General features: G+C 45.7%; 1 protein-coding gene across 7 annotated transcripts in view; it reads left to right on the top strand.

Annotated features, from left to right (window-relative positions):
- tiam2a (TIAM Rac1 associated GEF 2a) overlaps window positions 1-23,600 on the top strand; it is a 67,430-nt gene that overhangs the window by 20,737 nt on the left and 23,093 nt on the right. For 2 of the 7 annotated variants that reach the window (XM_076978920.1, XM_076978919.1), the window contains exons 2-11: window positions 10,689-10,781; window positions 11,105-12,213; window positions 14,407-14,887; window positions 15,085-15,257; window positions 16,054-16,278; window positions 18,433-18,618; window positions 18,716-18,862; window positions 19,544-19,588; window positions 20,698-20,751; window positions 22,865-23,026. In XM_076978920.1, the coding sequence (XP_076835035.1) occupies window positions 11,107-12,213; window positions 14,407-14,887; window positions 15,085-15,257; window positions 16,054-16,278; window positions 18,433-18,618; window positions 18,716-18,862; window positions 19,544-19,588; window positions 20,698-20,751; window positions 22,865-23,026 (2,580 nt within the window). In that variant the 5' untranslated portion in view covers window positions 10,689-10,781; window positions 11,105-11,106. Of the gene's footprint in view, window positions 1-10,688; window positions 10,782-11,104; window positions 12,214-12,800; window positions 12,861-14,406; window positions 14,888-15,084; window positions 15,258-16,053; window positions 16,279-18,432; window positions 18,619-18,715; window positions 18,863-19,543; window positions 19,589-20,697; window positions 20,752-22,864; window positions 23,027-23,600 lie in introns of those variants that run through there. The other 5 variants (XM_076978921.1, XM_076978922.1, XM_076978925.1 and 2 more) reach the window with 5 other exon arrangements.

Raw genomic sequence — 23,600 nt, 5'->3', positions numbered from 1 at the left:
TCCTCGTACGCCGCGGCCCCAGTGCTTCTGCTCAAGGTGCACCATGAATGCGCCGTGCTGAAGGAGCGCCTGTTGTGTGGGACCAGAGCTACTCGGGGAAGCTCAAGGAGTTGAACAGCACTCTGTGATCGTCTCGGAACTTCTCACCTTCATTTTTAACTCCACGAACTTTAACCTTTGACTTTTAATTTTTCTGCCGCGGCTCGCTCCCTCTAGGGATCCGGTTCGCGACGTTTTTAGCAACCTAGCGTGATCTCTGGTGAGGCTTTAAATGTGCTGAAGAGGAACTCCTGTATTTTTACCTCAGCATGTTTGGAACTTGGATTCAGTGCTCCCCTCCATACCACTGGCTTGAAAGCCACTGTACTCCCGTCATGGCTATAAAACCACTTAACATGTAGTGCAGCTTCATATCTCTCAGGCCTGTGTCATATAAGAACTCGTAATTCTTTATGAGGTGTATCCTACGCTACGCCAAATACTCCCAAGCATTTATGAGCATGTGTAATTCTGATATAAGGTTCATTGATGCACCTACGTTAATGACATTTTCACATTATAACTACATAACGTTCTATTTCTAGTTTTGCTCTCTTTTCTCTACACTACATCAGCCTTCAAACCCACATTTCTTTCACCGAGCAAACCAGGACTTAATTTACATTTACTTGGGTAAGGGGGGTGTACTCCATTGTGTGCTAGAGTGGTGGTACCAGAGTTCCTTTGCAACCATCTGCTGGAGTGTGGCCACGTGCACTCCTCCGGGTATGGCCGGCCACGTTACCTGGCTACCTGGGAAGATCAGGGCACCGCAACATATGGTGTCAAATGAGCTTTTAAATACTTTCATGGAGTGTTGTCAGTATTTAAAGGTGAAAGGTGTTCTAAGAATTAGTATTCTGGTTTAGCTCGGACACGTGAAACGTGTGTAATGAAGAGCTTGGTCCTGCATATTCACCTGAGAGTCCCGCTGGTATGCATGTCCGTGTGGGGAGGTGGGTGAACCCTCGTGCACATGTTAGTGTTGAGAGCTTTGTCAGGGTAACCTTGCACATGGGAAAAGTGAGCTGTCAGCGGTATTTCGCCCATATGCTGTTGGCTCGCTGCTTGCCTTAAATGTATTCAGACGACTGACCAGACGGAATGAGGAGGATTCCTGTTTTTCCCGGTGGTGGTGTTCTGGTTTCAGATAAGCTCCACTGGTCTGGAGTTTAAGTTGAGCTTCCGGTGTATTGCTGCTCACTAATAGAGCAAAGATAACATTGCAGTAGATCATTATTGCTTTATTAAAGTCTGTTAGCTGAGATTAAAAGGTAAATAATTAAATAATAAATGTTTGGCTAGCTGGCTGTATTTCCTGTGCATCATTAGAGTAACGCCTGACCTTTTGGGGTGGAGGTCATTAAGTTGTGTTTACAGCAGGCAGCGTGTGCTGGTGCGTTTACGCATTTGTTCCTAAAGACTCGTATCACACTAGGATGTCTAAACCGAGCTTTGATGGGTCTGAACTAGCACAAGCATTCGTTCCGATTTAACGCCTGTTTTCAGAAAGGAGGAACTTTACAAAAGGACCGCGTTTCATGTAGGATCGCAAATTTACTGGCCACTCTTATAGAAGGTCTAGGTGAGCCTTTAAAAATGCACAGAGCTCATTTCCACTAAAGTCAAGGGATTCGTTCTTGGAACACAGGCTGGCGTCTCACGGCCCGACGTCTCACGGCCCGACGTCTCACGGCCCGACGTCTCACGTGCCGTCTGGCTTGATCTGAGGTGTTGACCTATGTAGTCGTGGTGTGGTCTTCCCCACTATTACACGACTGATCAACAACTCATTTAGGCTTCCTCTTAATTTAAACTGTAGTGGTTCTTTTCAGACATAACCTTTATACATAACCTTTGATTGATTTCTGCTTTATTTATTTATTTATTTATTAATTTTTTTATGGAGGGACTCAAATCTGGACTTTAACTCAACGTTATTTATATAGCACTTTAAAAACAGCTACGGCCATGCCAAAGTGCTGTACAGAAGATACAAATCAGGTAAAAGGTTAAATATAAAACTAGTTTAGGAGTAACATAAGTTAACATAAGTGATTGGCTTCTTTCCTTGAGTCCTACATAAACGGAGTGGTCGCCTCTATAGGAGTCAGACCACAAGAACCATGAAACATCAAGAAACATCTTCTTAGTTGTATGAAAAATCGATCGTTCTGTGTCTGTGTGCATCCCATTGTGTCCATGTGGGTGTTTGCGTGCTGCGCGTGCAAATGCAATCTGTCTTGGTTGTGAGTGCCGCTTTTGATTGGTCTAACCTCTGGCGACTAGCGTAGTGTGGCCACATTGTTAACCACTGGTCAATTTCTCTGATGGATGAGGCTTGTGCCCCCTCCTCCAGCCCCTTGTGTGCAGGACAGAGCTTTCCGGTAACAAACCCAGAGTTGATTTTATTAATCTTGGCACTAGCACATTGTGAGGTGACAGATTTGTCTGCAGCAGAAGTGGGACGGGTTGAGCCAAGCTTATTCGATTTACGACTAGATAATCTAGTTTAGGCCTCCATGTGCGGCTTGGGCCGCGTTACAGCTGGACCGAGGACATGGTCTGCTATCTGCGCGTACGGTTTACAACCACAATAAAATAGAATGTTGTGGAAATTTACATTAAGCAAAGAAGGAGATGAGAGGCACAATGAGTCTTTATCTGAATCGTCTGCACCGGCTGTCGTCAGCTCCCAGAAAACACGCACACAGAATTTCCTCAACCCGAGACACAAGGCCCGCGTTGGACAGATACTACGTATGGAATACATTAATGGTGGAGACCATAACATGCCCACATACTCACCTTTAAAGCTGCAGTGACCGACGTACCTTTAACTCTCAGTGAAAGCACAATCGTGCTGCCACAGATAACACACACACACTTTGGATAAAAACCCCATCTTAAACGAAAGGTGGCACACTCCAGAGGCTAAAAACCGTTCCTTGCTTAACAAGACATGAAGTGATGCTTACAACTTCCGGACGTCACTGGTGACTAGAATATCTCCATCAGTGGGGAGAGTGGGTTGCTCAGGGGAGTGACGGTGACGCCGGGCCCCTTTGCTTTTCTAAAGAGGCTTCTGACGAGGGGATCGGCTGAGCTGGCGAAGCTTCTCTGTCCATCTACAAGGTTCTCTGCCAGCTCTCGTGGGCTTTGGAACTCTACAGTCTGACAAGAGAACTGACAGGAGCAGGTTAGAAGCACATCACGTTGGGGTCAGTGGGGAAGGAGTTTGTTTTGTTGGAAAACCAGGGAAGACCTGATGCACTCTGAGTTATTAAACATTAACAGTGTGGTTGATTTTTGTGGTTTTCCCCAAAAGCACAGAATGTTGGTTACAATTAAAATTTCTATTGAATAAACCTTATAGTGATCACAGTCCTTTAACCCCTAGACCCCTTATGTTCATGGTCAATTATATAAAACGACTGAAGACACTGGGTTTTAAAGGGCAGTGGTCCCACTCAGTAGAAGTGTGTACTGGAATAACAACTGACATCCTGCACATTAACCTCACAGCCATCATTTCATTCCTCATGGCTACACCATGAAACTGTCAAGGAAATTGCACACGTTGTACTCGCTCATGTTTATATGCAAGTTTGATCTTCTGGGTTGCTTTCTTCATAAGTGGGAACTCTCTTTATCTGCCATTTGGGACCTGAAAAGACTGTAGTTGAGGTCAGAGCCATAAATCAGCATGGACATAAATCTCACTGAGACACTGTTCTCTGACAGGTGGGAGAGTTCGGGCAGTTAAGGGAGGTGGGGTGGGGGTGCCCAAGTGATGGTGACCTCTGACCCTATATCCTGTTGTGACTGGATTCCAACAGTCTCCTCTTTTGTCTGCCTCTAGAATTAATTTGTGAAAGGACAGACCCAAGCGGCCGTCTTTTGGAGCTGCTTACAGTAGTACAGTTCACTGACGATTCATTACAGAAGAGTTTTCAACTCAAACCTTAGGCTTAAAACTAGGTACATCCCCTGCTGTGTGATGATGATGATGATGACTCATCATATTTTTGTTTATCTGTTTGTTTATTTCTAAAGACAAAATGCTGAAGTTGGCAAGCCAAATTAGTGTCTGCAAAATGACACAAGTTTTGTGGTTATGGCACTTGCCATCAAAATCCCAACAACAGGGAGGAATTGAAAATGTCTGTAATGCTTTGTGCTGGGCGTAGCAGGCATCACACGGTTCATGTTTGTGTAGACCACTGACCCTTCACGTTTGGTTGGAAACTCTTTCCTGAGGTGGGAAGTCACACGGGTCACGTGAGGTTATCAGTGTGTCTGAGTGTTCATCTTTTGTTGGTTTGTGACCCCATCATGATGAACTCCTCTTTCTATTAGCAAACTGCAGCCTTTACTATGAAATTAAATGTGAAATTAAAAGTTCATTGATTTAGTTCCTTGGCAAAAATGACAGCTAGGTTCGTATTTATCTTTAGAGAATTGAATGATCTATCAAAAGACACAAGTGGTGCTGGTAATTGACTATTAATCACATCTACTGGGTGTAATAGATACTTTGTAGAGTAATTGGGTCCTGAGGGTAATGGCCTCTGTGTGCTAGGCTTTCTGCCTTCGGTGAATGTGTGTGACGTCAACACCCCCCCCCCCCCCCCCCCCCCCCACACACATCCCGCTAATCCCACTAAATCCATTCACATTTTAAAGCCACCAGCTCCATCCTTACAATGCTTCTTAATCAGGGCCCATTGAGGCCATGATCCTCTTAGTCACTGTGCACTGTGGTATCCTGCATTGTTAAGGCAGCCACAGAGCTCCAAATTCAATCACTTAATACCTGATCAATCCACTTAGAATCAATGGGTGGGTAGTAACACGAACAGTGCGGTTGAAATGCAAAATGGAACTTTCTAGCAACATGTAATTTTATTGAACTTCTTTGTCATTCATTCCCCATTACAGTACAGAGTCTTGAAATAAATACATAATTGTCGCTGATCCTTGTACTGTGCCTGTGTTTGGGACACTGCTAAGACTCCCTGTGTAATCCTGTCTACAAACACTGTGTGATCATGCCACCTATGAACAGGGTTTAGATGTGGTGGGTTTTTTTTTGGACTGTGTGTTACCTTCACTTGTTAACTTTGTGATGATTCCTTAGCTTTGGGCTCCTAACAGTAATGTCCTGCTAAGGAGCAAAGGAAGCTTCAGGGCGTGTGAAGTCAGGAGGAAGCTTCAGGACGTTCTGCCATGCTCACGTTCCTCCTTTTATCTCTTCTGCTGTGGTTCTCACAGCTTTTGCCTCCTCTCCCGCCCCTACCTCTCAACCGGATCCAAAGCATTTAAAGAGGTCACGCAACCATGGCCCTTTTCTATTATAATCATATTTCTTATCATTCATAATATAATTTCACTCCATAAGCCCTATTTACTATAGATTTATAGACCCCCTTAACTTCTTTCCCTCCTGTCTTTCTCTCTCCGCTTGTGCTTTTCATAGGGTGGGTCTGTCTGGTTCTGTGGGTCCAGACAGGTTACTATGGGCGTAGCTGATGGAGCGACTACGTGGTGTGCAGCCATGTCCTCCATTCTGACCAAAGGAAAGAGAAACAGGGAAAAACATGTCAACGGCCTTTTTTTTTATAGAGTTGCCACAACTAAATAAGCCAAAGAGCAGTGACTCAAACAAGGAGGGGGATCTCCTCACATTTTCCCCCTGTGCAGTGGTGTTGTGGAGAAGCATTTTGAGAGCTGCCCGGCCTCGCAGCTTAAAGGAAGCTTGTGTGTGTAAAGGGTGGGGTGGGGGTGTGTTTAGGGGGGTTGTTTAGGGTGGATGGTTGTTTAGATAGGTGTGGGTGGAGTGTGGGTGTGTGTGAGTCAGTCAAGAAGTCTAGGAGCCTGTCACTGAGACAGCAAGCATTTCTATTCAAATCAACTGAGATCAGGGCCACCGTGTTGCTCTTCGGAGGATGAGGGGTTGAAGCCTTCAGAGGGGGAAGCGGTTATGGTGATTTCTGTTTTCTTTCTCTTACCTGCGCTTGTGTTTGTTCTCTGTATTAATTATTGTTGGGTGGATGTGAAGAAAAGAACTCTTCTCTTTCTCTCTGGGATACAGGTGTGTGGTCTGTGCTGTTCTTTCTGATTGAGTGGACTTTGCTGCTGCTATTGATGTGCTGTGAATGTTGTCATTACAGGAGGCTGTTTGCTACATTCAGCCTGTGTGTTGTGTACGATCCCGCTCATGTCCGGACCTCTGTGTTGTGTAAGGTCCCGCTTGTCTCCAGTCCTGTGTGATGTGAAAGGTCCTGCTTGACTCCAGTCCTGTGCGTGTTGTGAAAGGTCCCGCTCGTCTCCAGACCTCTGTGTTGTTTAAGGTCCCGTTCGTCTCCAGACCTCTGTGTTGTGTAAGGTCCTGCTCGTGTCCAGACCTCTGTTGTGTAAGGTCCCGCTCATGTCCAGACCTGTGTCACTTAGGTAGCACTCAAAGTTTTGATCGTCATTTGTAGAACCTTCATAAGGATTGACTGGATGCTGCCTGATATTTATGTCCAGTTACTGTGAAATAAGTCATGTCGGGCAGGCACAGCCAACATTTAAAATACTGAAGTTCTCATGGCAGACGTGTGTAAGGGAGAATTGATGCTGCTGTTTGGGTTATTGCTTTGAAATATTCTGAAAATTATTATGCTTCTGTCAGACACCAGACTGACTCACGGCCATTCTGACTCTTTGCTGGGACAATGAATCCCCAACCAAGTTGTGGAAAAGTATTGTCAGGAATGTAAGAATACAGTCTACCATTATATTGAGCTGGTACGCTACTAGAAATGTGTTATTCTCTGTGTGCCTGTGTGTGTGTGTGTGTGTCTCTCTCTCTCTCTCTGTGTTTGTGTGTGTGTGTGATAGAGCGAGAACATCCCTGATGTCTCTAATAGCTTCCTGCTACTGATCATTTAGCGATATTTCACTTTAATTGCTCCTCAGTTATGTCCCCTTCAGTGAGGGTGTCCTTTGTCTCCTGTTTACTTGAGTAAAAGTGTCTCCAGGCTCCTGCTGCAGGGTGATGTGTCTTTTGTCTCCTGTTTACTTGAGTAAAAGTGTCTCCGGGCTCCTGCTGCAGGGTAATGTGTCTTTTGTCCTGCTCAGAGTGTAGAGGAAGTGATTCTGGGAACTGCTTCGCTAATAATAACAACAGTGTCCTGTGACATAACAGGCTGGCACCTAACCAGAGTTTAGGTTGATATTTCAAAGGGTAATTACTCTTTTTCTGAATTACATGTTAAAATTAAGCTTGTATCAAGTTTCCTTTGAAGGTCATCAAGTTGATGTCTCATTGAGTCTCGAGGACAAACGGGTGATGGAGATTTTGTTGTCTTTAAGGAAATACACACACTGACACCATCGGAATACTCATGACACAGCCTATGATTACATCACTGATGTCATAGCTAAAATCAGTCTCCTTGATGGAAACTTTTCATCCCTATGACAAAATACAAACATACAAAAAAAACCCACCAAAACAATAATGGATGTATTTTAAATTGTTGTGTGAGTGACCTCAAAGCTTCCAGTGGATAAATGCATTAGTGACTACAGTCGCCTTTTGGGTTTTGTGGGCAGATGTGAATGGCCCATGCACAAGCAGCAGGCAGATGTCATATGGAGACACCGTGAACTCTGCCCAAGCCCAGATGTCATATGGAGACACCGTGAACTCTGCCCATGCTCACACACACACCCCCAGAGGTGCGCTAGGGGACCCTCTGAGGCAGCTGTTTTGCTGCTCTTTTACAATAGAGTGTTGCAGCCCATGGTTGAGGCCTGGAGCCTGAAAGCCCTCTCTGTGTGTTTCTCCGAGCCCTTTCACTCATATAGATGTTCCCCCTTTCTGAATGGCTACTGTGTTGCAGTTTCTCTCGGTGTTTCCGAGAGTGTTGTGTGATCCTTTGTGCCGATTCCCGCGTTGCCTCTGTGCCTCAGGCTCGTTTGTCTGGTCTAAAATGTGTTTTTGTGTACCCCCTAACTTATGAATGCACCAGGCTTTCCCCTAGCTCAACCTGGAAGGGGAAGATCAATGTTGATGCTAATCAGGGTGTCAGGAGGTCAGATGGGAAGGGCTGTAGTGTGAGGAGCAGATGTTCTAATGCTCCTCCAGTACTCCCATAAAGCCACCAGCAGGAGAAACCTGGCTGAGGTGTTGTGAGCGTGATAGACCAGAATGACTTTAGACTGACGTGGGGATATTTTAAATTACATTTTAAAGACGTGGTTTTACACGTTTCCCCTTTTTTTGTCTTCTGCTCCTCTAGTGTTGCTCTACTATCTAGTGCTGTTCTAGTGTTGCACTAGTGTAGTGTTGCTATACTGTCTAATGCGCTGTTCTAGTGTTGCTCTACTGTCTAATGCGCTGTTCTAGTGTTGCTCTACTGTCTAGTGCTGTTCTAGTGTTGCACTAGTGTAGTGTTGCTATACTGTCTAATGCGCTGTTCTAGTGTTGCTCTACTGTCTAGTGCTGTTCTAGTGTTGCACTAGTGTAGTGTTGCTCTACTGTCTAGTGCTGTTCTAGTGTTGCACTAGTGTAGTGTTGCTCTACTGTCTAGTGCTGTTCTAGTGTTGCACTAGTGTAGTGTTGCTCTACTGTCTAGTGCTGTTCTAGTGTTGCTCTAGTGTAGTGATGCTCTACTGTCCAATGCTGTTCTAGTGTTGCTCTAGTGTAGTGTTGCTCTACTGTCGTGTGCTGTTCTAGTGTTGCTCTAGTTTAGTGTTGCTCTAATGTCTAGTGCTATTCTAGTGTTGCTCTGTCGTGTGCTGTTCTAGTGTTGCTCTAGTGTAGTGTTGCTCTACTGTTGTGTGCTGTTCTAGTGTTGCTCTGGTGTAGTGTTGCTCTACTGTCATGTGCTGTTCTAGTGTTGCTCTAGTTTAGTGTTGCTCTGTTGTATGCTGTTCTAGTGTTGCTCTAGTGTAGTGTTGCTCTGTTGTGTGCTGTTCTAGTGTTGCTCTAGTGTAGTGTGGATCTACTGTCGTGTGCTGTTCTAGTGTTGCTCTACTGTCGTGTGCTGTTCTAGTGTTGCTCTAGTGTAGTGTTGCTCTACTGTTGTGTGCTGTTCTAGTGTTGCTCTAGTGTAGTGTTGCTCTGTTGTGTGCTGTTCTAGTGTTGCTCTAGTGTAGTGTTGCTCTACTGTTGTGTGCTGTTCTAGTGTTGCTCTAGTGTAGTGTTGCTCTGTTGTGTGCTGTTCTAGTGTTGCTCTAGTGTAGTGTGGCTCTACTGTTGTGTGCTGTTCTAGTGTTCTAGTGTTGCTCTACTGTCGTGTTGCTCTACTGTTGTGTGCTGTTCTAGTGTTGCTCTAGTGTAGTGTTGCTCTACTGTTGTGTGCTGTTCTAGTGTTGCTCTAGTGTAGTGTTGCTCTGTCGTGTGCTGTTCTAGTGTTGCTCTACTGTCGTGTGCTGTTCTAGTGTTGCTCTAGTGTAGTGTTGCTCTACTGTTGTGTGCTGTTCTAGTGTTGCTCTAGTGTAGTGTTGCTCTGTCGTGTGCTGTTCTAGTGTTGCTCTACTGTCGTGTGCTGTTCTAGTGTTGTGTCTAATATTGCTCTCATGTCTAGTATTGCTGTAGTGTTGAGTGGAGATGAGTATAGCTAAAAAGGCTTCATGTTTAAAATCAAGACCATGGACTAAGCTTTTATTTATATTTTTTACTGGCAATACAACACCATGTGCAAGACATCACGTAGGTGTTGAGGCTGAGCATTTGTATCTGACATCCATTGTGAGGGATGATCTTCTTGATGCTATGACTTCAGAAGGTCCTGCTACTCTTGTCTGATTCTATATAGCATCAAATGAACAGTGATTTTAGATTACTGCACTTTCAACAGAAGGTGGGAGTTAGTTACTATTTGAAGCATGTAGCGCTGCAAAGCTGACATTCATTTGTAATATAGACAGCGTGCTTGTTTCTGGTCCCGGAGGAGTGCGTACAGTATGAAGTGTGGGGTGTGTGGCACGGTCACGTGGTGTCTCTAGGGCAGAGCGAGCACCTCTTCTCCAGGACTCTCTGGACTCTTCATCTACCGTCCTGCACCCAACTTGCTTGGCAGTGCAGAGCAGGAGAAAAAGTGCAGTGGAATTTGTGTGTTTAAAAATAAACAGCAGGCGGAATAAAGGCTGCTTTGAGAAACATTCCCTACCATTTGAGCAAAGCGTCATTTAGGTCTGCTACTGGGGAAAAATGCAAGTAATGTGAACATTTTGAATAAGAAATGGAGCTTCTTTTTTGAGGGTAATAACAACCCTCCTCTGTATCGCTAGCTCTGTAGTGCTGAACTTTGATTGACAAATTTGTATTGAGTACTTGAGTATTAACACAAAATGTATTTTTGAGTATGGTGTACAGTGTTGTTAATAGTATATGTTTGTAGCGGTTCACAGATTATTATTATTTTTTACCTCCTATTATGTAATTGAATTTTTCTATTTAACAAAGCCATGTTGTATATGATTTCAACTAACAAAATAATATGATGGTTTCATGTCAGTGAGGTTTTGCAATACTTCATATGTGAGCAGTATAAGAAGGGGTAATTTTAATATTGATTAACAAATGTTACATGTATGATCGTGGCTTTATCGTCACTTTTAATTGTCCCCTTTATGCTCTTCAACATCCCCAGGTGACCGAGTTTTGACGGGGCCGTACAGCCAGCTGACGCACACAGAGCTGACGACCATGCTGACCGCAGGGCAGTAGGAGTTGAACTGAACAGGTGAGTCTGAATGTTGACCATCAAGCGCTTTGTAGCCATAATGTCCTTCTCTTGGGTTACTGGCTGAGCCCGTCTCCTCATGGTACTCTGTGACTGTCATGTTTAATTTCCTCCTACACAAAACACCACCAAGTAGGAGCTCATATGAACTCATTTGTTATACCCCTTAATTTAAAATGTATCAGCTCCTCAATGATCAATAAGAGATCTTGGGTGAGTCACATGACTCGGTAGGATCAGAGCTAGGGATTTCTATTGAAAAAAAAAAAAACTGCAGATATCTTCCGTGAATATTAATGATAAGATTGTTTTGGGCGTTGCAGGGATGGGAAACTCGGAGAGCCAGTACAGTGTTCAAGAGTCTAGGAGCAATGGCTTTGTGCATCCTGGCAGACAGAAGCCCTATTCACTGAAGCTTCGCTCGGCCAAAGAGGAAGTTTTATCACCCCATGGCTGGTGGAGGGCGGGATCAGCAGTTTCTGGTTTCAAAAGCAGAGCGATGAGTCGCGGCTGTTTTTCCCAGCCGAAGAGCGATCAGTCCTATATGTCGCGTCATTATGATCTTGTCCCTAAAGGACGGGAAGGGAAGAGAAGTGTCGGTGGTCTGCGGAATGGGTTATCCGAACGCTTGCGATCGAAAGGACACGCAGTGCCCTATAACGGTTGTTATAAGAATCTCAGACAAAATGGAGACGCCACCTATGAGAGAAGTGATTGCAGTGGACTTTCAGTAGATGTGCACAGGACCCCCGAGAGGAAGTCCAGACCGGAGAACCCAGAGGAGCAGAGCAGCCCCAGGGTTGTGATCAAGAGTGATGGGACCGTGCGAGTAGAGTTCAACACCTTCTCCAGCACCTCCATGCTTCCAGACGAGAGAGCGGGGCCTGTCCAGCTGCTCAAGTTCTCACCCACGCTGGACTCCGTAGCCGCCCCATCAGCCGTGACCCACGAGTCCGATCGTGAAGATGCCCGGAACAGCAAGGGCAGCTCGCTGAGCTCGGAAGGCTCCTGGTACGACTCGCCCTGGGGTGTCGGAACGGAGCCGAACGACGGCGACGGAACGTCCCCTAACGGGCATTCAGGAACTCCTCCCACCGTGCACATGAAGTTTATGGATCCACAGCTGCCTAGTATTACAATAACCGATCTTTACAGAGACCGCAGCACCGCCGCCACCTTCCCTGTTGACAATAACCTGCATCTTCCTGACGATGTGGCGTTCAAGCACAGAGCCTCCTTCCTGTCTGTGCTGGAGGAACCTGCTGTGGAGGAATGTCCAGGGGCCAAGCAGTATTCCTCCTTTACGCTGCCCTGCCGCAAGTCCAAACCCATCACGGAGAACACTGGAAGGAAAGAATCCATCAGGAACCCAATGAGGCGGCTCAGCGATTGGACCGGAAGCCTGACCCGGAAGAAGAAGAAGAAGAAGAAGGTAAGGATGCGCATCATAGAATAGCTAACATACCCGTTGAGGTCGGGATCGTGAAGGCAAGCACGGTCACTTCCTCCTACAGCTGCAGTAGCCTTTGGATATGTGCATATTAAATATTGGGAACAAGTTTAATTCAGGGGTGTTCCCAATTTTGTGCAGAACTGCTTCTCTCGAGTTTTGAATCCTTCAGTATATTGAAGCTTTTTTGAAAACAGTAATTGTCTGGCCAGTAAGATGTGATTACTAAGGTTTCATGTCAGGCACAAGGCTTCCTCCTCAATACCACTGCGCTAGCTATGAAGTCCTCCTTTTCCTTAAGTGTCTCCTCCAGCTATAGATTCCTTGTGTTTTGAGCTTACCATCAAAGATGGACTGTTGGTTTCCTGGCTGTCACTACCTGGGCAAGGGGCCACTGTGGTCGTTTTTTCAGGAGTGGAACACTGTCCCATGTAGAGAACAATATTGCTCGCCACACTGTGCCAGGTGTCGGAGAGGGGAGCCACAGGGCATTACCAAATGAGATTCGTGACCCACCAGTGCAGACCTCTGTCGCATGTGCGCGGAGATGTGCCTGGAGCATGCATGGAATTTGCTTTGTAAGGATGAAAATTCGAGGAATTCTTAGCGAAGCCCGTGTTCATATGCGGGTGCGTATTTGAACACTGCACGGACCGCCCCTGTTGTTTACCATGATATCGCTATTTTTCTAGCACAGGCTTTTGTGTAAACAACATAACTTTTTGTATGAATCTGGTATTCCAAGAGTAACTCAAGTTAATACTATCTGTTCCGCTGATTTTTTTTTTGTGGGTTTTAAAGTCATATGTGACTGTAACTTTGTAGTCTATTTTCCTCACCCTCGAAGGGCTCCTTTTCGTGTTTCTAAAAACGATCCTGCCCGGCTTTGTTTTAGCCAGGCTGTGGCCGCTGTCAGAAATGTTTATGACATTCTACGCCTGCTTGAGAACCGTCAGGTGTTACTTCTGCTCGAGCCGTGCGAGACATCTCTGTGGTTCAGATTCTGTGGCGTGAGCTACTTGGCGTCGAAATGCATATCACAAGGAGCCAGTGTCCTCTTTCTGTAAGAGGACACCCGTTTGCTATTGCCTGGTGGACATCAGAGTTTGAGTCTGGGATGGCAGTGTGTGACAGTGACTCAGTGTCTGCGTGGGTGTTTATAAACAGCAGGAGTGGTATCACACTCAGTTTTGCATTCCCATTACCTAATGCTTTTCCATTAAAGCCCTAACCTAGTTTTGTTTTAATTTGAAGTATGCTTAGAATAGTTTGAATACCCTGGGCTGTTTGTGAACCTTTGCTTGCTACTACACAGTACTGTGTTGTTAGCTATTGTTTTGATATTATTGAAACATGCTAACTTACAAATGTTTACAGGATTCGTATTTTCTTAATAGTAATTTAACAGTGGTTTTATTGTTAACAATATATTATTATATTTATTTAAACAGAACTTTTACATAAATCACTGTTTACCTGCCGATAAGAGAGCTGATTTGACCTTCCTCATGTCACAGGATGTCATGTTTACTGCCATCTACTCCCTCTCCACACTCCTCTCACGATCATTCAGCACGTCTCCTTCTTGATGCAGTTTATACCTGTGTGGAGAAATGATGTCTTACCTAATCTTGCTTTCATAATCCCCCACCTGGTGCACAAACCTTGATTGTGGCTCGAGGGTCAATCAGAGCCTTCCAGAGGTGCATGTTAGCACCCCCCCACACCCCCACCCCCTTTTGCAATCAGAGCCAGCTGGAGAAGAGATGCAGACTTTAAAGGAGGGTTCTGGGGAAGGGCCCTTGTGCCCAGGTTGCCTTTGAAGTGCACTCCTCTGTGTGTGCAGTGGGGAATCGATGCTCTTATGTGGTGGAGTGTAGGACGCCTTTCATTCCCATGAAAGAGAATAATCTTGTGAAGAATACTACACAGCTGAAATCGCCTTCATGTTCTTCATGTAATTAATAGGCACTCTGAGTATTTTAGCTTTCTCTGTCACAGCTTTCCAGGTTGTAAGGAGGGATTAAATATGTATCAAATATATGTATGTGGATATGAATTAGGAACATGTGTATCATGTAATAGCTGCAGTTACCTGGAAATTTACTTTTAGGTTTTTTTAAGTCATCAATAAATCCTCAGCCTCAATATTGCTTTGTCCACGCTTTCTTTTAGGAGTCAAGATGCAAAGAGCCCATCGATTGCTTTGACAGTGGAGTGGACGGTCTCACTGCTGACACAAGCTCTCCCTCGCAGGTCTCCAGTCTGCTGGGGTACCCCAAAGGTCAATGCCGGGCCCGCTCCAAGTCTCAGGCGCTGCCTTCCCGAAGAGATTCGGCAGGTGCTCTCCACCCGGACATGGGTGCTCTAAGGCAGAACATCTATGAGAACTTCATGAGGGAGCTGGAGACCGGCCGGACGGGGGCAGGAAGCGGAGGGGAGGAGAGAGGGGAGAACTCTGCAGAAGATTCTGAGAGTAGCAGTCAGGAGACACTTGGCTCTTTGGAGCAGCTGGACTTGCTGTTTGAGAAAGAGCAGGGTGTGGTGAGGAGAGCTGGGTGGTTGTCCTTCAAGCCCTTACTTACTTTGCACAAGGACCGCAAACTGGAACTAGTTGGTCGACGAAAGTGGAAGCAATACTGGGTAACTCTCAAAGGTAAGCTCATGGGTCAAAAGAGGTCACACAGAGCAAAATGTACACTTTCCCATACTGAAAAAAAGTATTTATTACAATAGGAGTCGTTTTTTACTCCTGCTAGCTAAATAAAGGACCACACTCTTCTCCAGTTTTAAACTGTCACCAAATGGTGTTTAATTGCCTTTTTGGATGTGTTGAACCTTCTCTTCTTCCAGGCTGTACACTCCTGTTTTATGACACCTATGGAAAGGGTTCTCCAGAGCAGGAGATGGTACCATCCCACGCTCTGCTGGCCGAGGACAGCATCGTTCAGGCTGTCCCTGAACATCCCAAGAAAGAGAATGTGTTCTGCCTCAGCAATGCCTATGGTGACGTCTACCTCTTTCAGGTCAGTCGTGCCGCCTCCAGCAAAACCAAAATATTACCCAAAACAGACACCTGAGGGATAAGAAGGTGTTTGGGGCGGTATATAGTGGGCATGGACTAGCGAAACATGGACTAGTGACAGAGAATGTAACTCTGCTGAACAACTGACCAATTCATGTAACTCTGCTGAACTGACCAATTCTGTGACTTTGTTTGTCTGTACTCTCTAATGCCAAGAGAGTAGCCAAGTAACACTAGCCAAGGTTCCGCCTAAGTTAGAGGCTGGTTTGCTCTCCAGCTCACAAATAAGGAGCAGAAGTTCCTTTTCCAGAGTGTGGCCTGTCTCTCCCTCCTCCTGTCTCTCTCTCCTCCTGTCTCTCCCTCCTCCTGTCAGGAGTGGCAGCTTCTTCATGTGCTTGTGCTTGTTAGTTTTGATAACAGCTTTGTTAACATTTTAAACTCAGCCTGATGAACGCTGGGGACGCTTCTTGGGCCGCACGCTCTTGCTCTGGGGTTTGAGGCAGGATTGGAAACGGTTCAAGAAGTTGTTTACCATTGCCTGATCCTGTGCTCGTTTTTAAGGGCACGCCACATTAACAATCAGACGCTCAGTCTTTGATTAAACGAAGTCACGGAATCTGTCTGTTGTTCAGCGGAGTTACGTGAATCTGTCGGTTGTTCGGAGTAACGTGTTCTGTCGTTTATCGTAGCCCCCTGTTTGAGAATGACGGACGCCGCGTTAGGTAGGTCAGTCGTCGTCTCCGACATCCAGCCGAAGAACAGACGGTCAGCCCCGTCCTTCTGTCCTCTCACCACAGGCCTCCTGTCAGACAGACCTGGAGAACTGGGTGACCGCGCTCCACTCCGCCAGCGCCTCCCTGATTGCTAAGCGTCACGGTAAGGAGGACACCCTGCGCCTGCTCCGTGGGCAGATCCGCGCTCTGCTGCAGAAGATCGACATGGATGGAAAGATGAAGAAGATGGCCGAGCTCCAGCTGTCTGTTGTTAACGACCCAAAAAATAGGAAAGCCATCGAGAACCAGGTGAGGTCACCTAAATGTGCTTCCGTGTCTGAAATTATTTTTCGCCATGGCGTCGTCGGTCAGAAGGAATGCAAACAGTACAGCGCTTACGTTGACCTGGGTTTGTTGACCCTGATCAGTTCTGATTATACTTTTATCGAATTTACTGAGACTTGTTAGTTAATAATGCATAGTCTTATATACTGTGAATGTGTGCATTTTGTGGAATGAATCATTTTGGTGCTGTTTTTGGAAGGGACTTCACAAGACGTTAATTAACTATTTTTGATATATACAAACTACACATGCATCTGTTCATAGCGTTAGTTTGTTCATTTAGTTTTATATAAAAATGAGCCCGAAGACCAAGAAATATAAAGCATATGTAGTTATTAGTCTAAACCCCAGTGCTTTACCATCACTCTCTGTAGGACCCTGGTCCTTTTTGCTTCTCAGCCCCTCATAACTGCGAGTTGTGAAATTATGTATCCCGTCCAATAAACTTCAGAAGCTCAGAGGTTCTAAATCAGCTGGATGAACAGGCCTCCCCACCTCTACGTCAGTACTGCTGGTTCATGTTAAGTCGTGCTTATTCTCCATGGCAACTGAAGCCGGTGAAAAGGGTCAGAAAGAGGGCAGAGGACACTGTTCTAGGGCCTGAGCCCCAGATAGGGGGTGCCAGGCGGGGTTTGAGGGATTTGGAGAGGGGTAAGAGGTTAACATTCTCTGGACCTCTTTGAAGTCTTGTCTCCGTAAATGATTGCCAGCTGGGTGTTTTCTTTTGTTAGTCTCTCCCCCCGAAACAGAATTATAATTGTGTTGCATTTCAATCAGTTCCTGCCTTTTGCAGCAATCGCTGTTTATACCAGAGGCATGGAATACACAGGAGATGACGTGTACAGAAAATACACATCCAAAATTAGTTTTAATCGCACTGGAGTCATGACTGAGGAGCAGTGCACTGGGGCCAGACGCGTCCTGCTAAATCCACTTGCAAAGAGTGTTTGGGGGAAATTTCTGAACACGCTGCTAGACAGAAATCTAAAGTAAATAATGAAAATTGAAGAGAACTTTTACTAAACTGTAACTACTGTCATTATGAAATCATGATGAACGACTCTGGTGTAACAAAATTCTTAGTCGGGCCCAGGACAGTTTTGAGTTTTAGAGCCAAATACTGACTTGTAAACTACAAAATCTTAAATTCCTAGACATTTAGATGTCAAGGTGTTATCTGCGGTATGCCAGCGAACCTCTGAAGCCTGAAGTGGCCAGCAGTGAAGTGTATGATGATGATGGGGCTGAGCCAGGCTGAGCGTGTAATGCCTGACCTCTGACCCCTGACCAGCCCTTCCCGTTCTGCCTTTGTGACTTGGACGTGTGAGCTGATAGGATTTAAAGTACCATACGGCTTGAATTAAATTTAATGAGGCCTGTCTTCTCGTAAAACCCACGGCTCTGTGTTGCCAACCACTCGGTCAACAAGCGAAAGCAATCTTTTGTGTCACAAATGGGATGTTGATTAAAATGGGATTTTATCAATGCTGGTAACACAAACAGGCACTTGACAAGCACAAACAGGCACTGGTAACACAAAAAGACACCCTATTGGTTTTAGGTCTGGATTCAATCAACATTTCCCCATTGCCCTAGTAACAGAATTATTTCAGTATGATTTATTAATGCTATCTAAATGAACTGAGTACATGTATATCTGGAGGCATCATACTGTTTTCTATTGAGATTCATCTTAACAATGAATCTCTAATTCTGTTAATCCCCTGTTTTTATCATTGAAAATATTAAGAATGCTTTTACATGCTTTTTTTCCTTTTGGACTAAAGGGGGGCAGTGAAGTGTTTGTCCTGCCCTCCACTTCACGGGACTTTTATTATGGCGGATAAAAGCAATCTGTGGATTAAGTGGGGATCTACCCCTGTAGCATCAGTAGGCCTACCAGTAACCCCTTCGCCCAGTCATGGGCTACATCGGAGAGCAATTACTTCTCCGCTGATTCACTTCTTCTCTAGCTTTAGTTCTTTATCTCTCTCTCTCTCTCTCTCTCTCTCTCTCTCTCTCTCTCTCTCTCTCTCTCTCTCTCTCTCTCTCTCTCACACACACACACACAGTGTTCCTCAGAGACTGTGCCTCATGCTGGTTCTTTGGTATTAACAGATCCAGCAGTGGGAGCAGAATCTGGAGAGCTTCAACGTAGACCTGTTCCGCATGCGCTGCTACCTGGCCAGCCTGCAGGGCGGGGAGCTCCCCAACCCCAAGAGTCTCCTGGCCACCGCCAGCCGCCCATCCAAGGCCACCCTGGGACGTCTGGGGATCTTCTCGGTCTCCTCCTTCCACGCACTGGTCAGTTCCCCACGTGAGAAGATTGTGGTCCTGAAGCCTGCAGAGGTCTGCTCCGTCATGCGAGGTAGATAGTCACTCGCCTTTTCTCACTTCTCAGATCTGCTCGAGAGACGAGGCTACGATGCGGAAGCGCTCTCTGTCCCTGTCCCAGCAAGGACGCAGTAGGAGAGGAGTCTTCTCCTCCCTCAAGGGCCTGGACAGCCTTACAAAGCGTGGGCGGGAGAAGAGACCCTCTGCTTCCCAGGTACCTTCAGACTAACGCTGAGTCACCACTAAACAGCATTTATCCCATGCTGCAATGAGACAAATGTGTCCCAGATGTTTTACAGTAATTGGAAATACACATGTGAAAATATCTGTCCACTGAGTATAGTTTAGCCTAGTCTGTTTGTTTTCGAGTCCCTTAATTTAACGTGTTTGCGGGTTTATTGAGTCCAGATTGGCAAGTTTACAGATTTACAGCTTTATTGGGTCCAAGTGGTCCAAATAATTGTGTTCATGTGTGCTTGTGGAGTTAAATTCTGTATTTATACCTCATGTTGGTAGAGACACTCCTCATGCAGGTGGAAATAAGCCATTATTGTGAATTTTGTCAAAATATTGTTTGCTAATTGTTGCCTCTAGAGAGACATAATTTATTCATGTTGTTCAATCTCCCAACTCCACCTCCTTGCTGAGAAATGCATGCTGGTCTGTTTGGGCTGCAGCAAATATCTATTTTAAAATATTTAATACCTGGAGATTTTGATGATGTTTAATGCACACACCTCATCTCTGTGCTGAAACTATTAAACTCTGTTCCACTTCATTTTAGTTTCATTCAGTATTTGTTTCATCATGCCTTGCTAAATCAGATCAGACCATAAAGCACGTCCCATGTATTTTTGGTAAAATCCCATCCTCTCCTCTTTATCTCCATAACAAGGACTGCATTGACATCAGTTACTGTTCACACAGCAGCCTTGCTCAGGTAAGACTGGCCGACTGAGTTTGTGCATGGCGCTGTAGTAACCCTGGTCCATGATGATCGTTGCGGTGCGTCCCTGCCTAACGCCCGTCCCCACTGTCACCCTGTAGCCTGGCCCGGTTACGTTAACTCTCAACAACCCAACCTGCCGTCAGGGTTTAGGGAGTGGCCTGCCACTTGCTGACACGTGTTGTGTGATGGAAGATCCAGCCGGCTTGGCTAATGAGTTCCAAAGACATTTCGCACTGCAGAGAGAGAGAGAGAGAGAGAGAGAGAGAGAGAGAGAGATACGGATCATAAATTATTAAAAGCCATATGTGGTAAATTGCAGCCTGCTCTACAATGCCCTGCAGCGACAAACAGATGGTTTGTGTAAGAGCCATGCGCTAGAAGCTGAGTATTAACCAGGCCTCCCTGATATGAAGGCTTCTGCATCAGCCCTGAAGTCAAAATGTGTTTTTTTTTTCCCTCTGCCTCCTTTGTGGTGTCAAAAACTGCCAGAATGCTGTTTAATTCCTCCCGGGTGGAGGGGGGGGGGGGGGGAAGTGAGGTCACGGTTGTATGAGAACACCGCTCATCTCAGAAACACCTGAACAGACAGAAAGTGGTAGCTACCACAGATGTTTAACGTAGCACTAAAGAGGGTGATATATCCGCCCCAGTTACCTGCGACCTGCTGATCTGCAAGGTGTTTCTGAGCGATCCGTCAAACGTCTCTGTTAAACGCCCCCGCATTAGCCCACGAAGTATTCACCGGTCGCCTCGCCGAGGCCTCATAATCCGCACGGGCTCGTCCCAGAAAGCATCGCCCACGGGGACGTTATTAACAGGTCGAGCCGCCGCATCCGAATCCGCCGTGTCTTGCTCTCGGCACCGTTCGCGCGTCTGGCTTCCCCCGGAATTCCCACAATGCCACAGTGCTGCTTATTTCTCCCAGCCAGGCCTACGGGCTTCTGCTCTTCGTCGAAGCAGTATCGAACGCGGCAGGCTCGCCGTGACCGGCTTGCAACTCCAAACGGGTCTCCTGCGGTCACGTTTGTCGGTCACCTCCATCTGATGGAGTGGCTGAGAGTGTTGAGACGTGCTGATGGACCTTTGACCTCTCTCTTCAGATCTTTGACAGCGATGGAGGATCACAGCTCGGTCAGCCCCCTCATAGCAGTGAGGTGAGACACCGCCAGCAACACTGCTACAGTTTACATTCCCGTTTCTCCTCTGTAATTTGTGTTAAACGTTAGCTACGTTTGACTTTCGGCACAAGCTTTGATTTAACGCATGCTCGGAAAAGGGGACATCCTCCCCGTCTGGTGTGTCTCCGACTCACAGAAGAACACATTATTTTTGATTGTTTGGTGCTGCGTCTCATTTCATACAGAAGCACTTCTGATCTGTGCAGATACAATGCTCCACATTCAGTTTTGTTCCATTAAGGGTTAAATCCAGCCCTAAACAGCACATGTACAAAGACATCCTTTCACAGAAGCCCATGTCGGAGATGTGTTCATTTCCTGTGTTTAATTCCCCCGGCTGTGTGGATGGGGACACACGTTGTTAAACACGATTTAAAAGTGTGTAAAATGTATTAATAATTTTTTCTTATTTTATGATTACATGCTGTATTTGAGTAAATACATCATGTTTTGTAGTTTCAAACTCCTAGACTGAAGCTAAGGGGAGTGCTCTGTGCTGTTACTCTGAAAACCTTATGCACTACACTCTTCTCTCTCTTATGTAGCTATGTTGAATATGTATTTATTCATTTGCATCCTGATTCCTTATTTATGTATAAAAATTGTAGGCATAATATTTTCCGGTTGCTAAGTTGCGCCGGTAGAGGACTGTTTTAGTATGGCACTTACTTCAGACATGAAGCTTCTGTTCCGCTTTGCTAGATCTTTAAAAAGAAGCGGTTGGAGGATAGTTCTATAAATGATGGAGGTTAGTTCTAAAAATGATGGAGGTTAGTCCTTTAAATGATCACCCACCATTTTGGAGAGGAAAGTCTGAACTACGGGACACGCACACACACGCACAGACACGCACACACACGCACACACACGCACAGACACGCACACACACGCACAGACACGCACACACACACACACACACACACACACACACACACACACACACACACACACACACACACAGTGTTGGGTAATTTGGTCTTGGCGACTCATGGAAATCTGACAGTTGGGACACTGTGGGCAGTGTGGAATGAATGAATGTACGCTCAGTCATGTTGGTCAGGGCAGTGTTGGGCAGTGCACAAACTCACGGCTCTCACAACCACTGGACTGAGGGGACCAGCAAGTGTTCCCTAAGTTGACCTGGAGTTCCCTTTCTGGAAAGTTTGACCCTTGCTTTAAATATCGACGCTGACAGGACTGGCTATGTTGAGACTCGAGTGGTCTTGCTGGCTGGTGACATGTTTGTCAGAACACTGGTCCTTTGGTCTCTGCTCCTGGTTGAAGGTGGCATTGGGGAAGGTTCCGGAGAGTCGGATGAATACTCGTCTGTGTCAGACTTAACTTCCCAGCCGGGGTAACATGCTGCTGTTTGTTCTGCTCAGTGACTGAGGACGCTTGTACTCATTTCAGATACCAAAGACATGAACCCGACCAAAATCACCACAGTGTGTTCATTTCAGATACCAAAGACATGAACCCGACCAAAATCACCACAGTGTGTTCATTTCAGTTACCAAAGACATGAACCCGACCAAAATCACCACAGTATGTTTCATTTCAGCTGATGGTTGGATAACTGCAATGAGACGTTAGCCGATTAGCTCAAAAAGTTTAGTTATGTTCCTTCTGCTGTTTATAGGTGGTGTTTGGGGGACATGTGAATCATCTTTTAAACTCTTTTCATTTTCATATTTTGCCCCTTTGCAGTTCTGTTTAGCTTTGTGGGGTAGTTTTGGATGATTTTTAGATTTTTATTGTACATATTTTTTTTTTCAAGAAATCGGTAAAATCCCTGTTTACATCCACATGCATTCTGGTCCAGTTGGGATAAAAGCTCCACTGCATCTATGCAGATGTTTCAAAGTGGTCCACAGACATAAACGATGCTAATATCCAAACAGTAATTTAGCAGCGACACAATCATTATAATCAGAATGATCTATAATGAGCTCGGATCACAGCGTGTTATAATGTCTAAACGGTTTGATTTGTGGCCTCTTGTTCAATGAGACGAAACTCTGCCAAGTTTAGCATTTGCTCTGATGAAATGCACTGACTTTAATTCCCCTGTCCTTTCTTCTCCACTCAGAGACTGGATGGTTTTACTGATGTTTACTCAATGGCACCACCCGAAGGCCACCACTGGGATAGCAGATTGGAGACCTGTGTGTACATGCCTGACAGCCAGGTGGTTCCAGTGCTTGTGAAAGACCACCACACAGTCATGGATGTCCTCACTATGGTCTGCAAGGTAGAAAGTGTTCATCAAAGTGTTTGTTTACAGATTGTGCTTTTAAAGGGAGCGATGTAGGCTAGTGTCAGCGTTACAGAGAGGAGACGTTCACGTGGCAGACGCTAACAGGATTTAGATTATTCTGTGGATGATGGGATTTTACAATCAAAGCTGTCCAGAATGTGTGTGAAACCTCATCTCTCAGATGTATAAGGAGCAGTAATCTCATTAATAGTAGAGTACAAAGAACAGGGTCTTCCACACTGGTGGCACTATTGAGCTGTACTACATTACTCTGTGTGCATTGTCTGTACCTTTTCTCCATTTTGCGCTCAGCTGTGTGTGTGTGTGTGTGTGTGTGCACACGAGACGGTGGGGTAACAGAATCATGGACACAGGGCATATGGGCATGATCATTAAAAAGATGACATGAGTGAGCTTAGTTTGACAGCAGGGCTACTTCTCCCTACTGGAGGGTGTGACAGCAGTGTGACTAACAAGCAGTTTATTTTAACCCAGAGTACACAGCAACACACCATCTGATTGGGGTGTGATGCCACCATCTGATGACTGTCAGTATTGCACTGACGTT

This window comes from Brachyhypopomus gauderio, chromosome 17 (assembly GCF_052324685.1).
Source record: "Brachyhypopomus gauderio isolate BG-103 chromosome 17, BGAUD_0.2, whole genome shotgun sequence".
NCBI lineage: Eukaryota > Metazoa > Chordata > Actinopteri > Gymnotiformes > Hypopomidae > Brachyhypopomus > Brachyhypopomus gauderio.
Note: the sequence above shows the minus strand (reverse complement) of the source record. Positions and strands in the feature narration are given on the sequence as shown.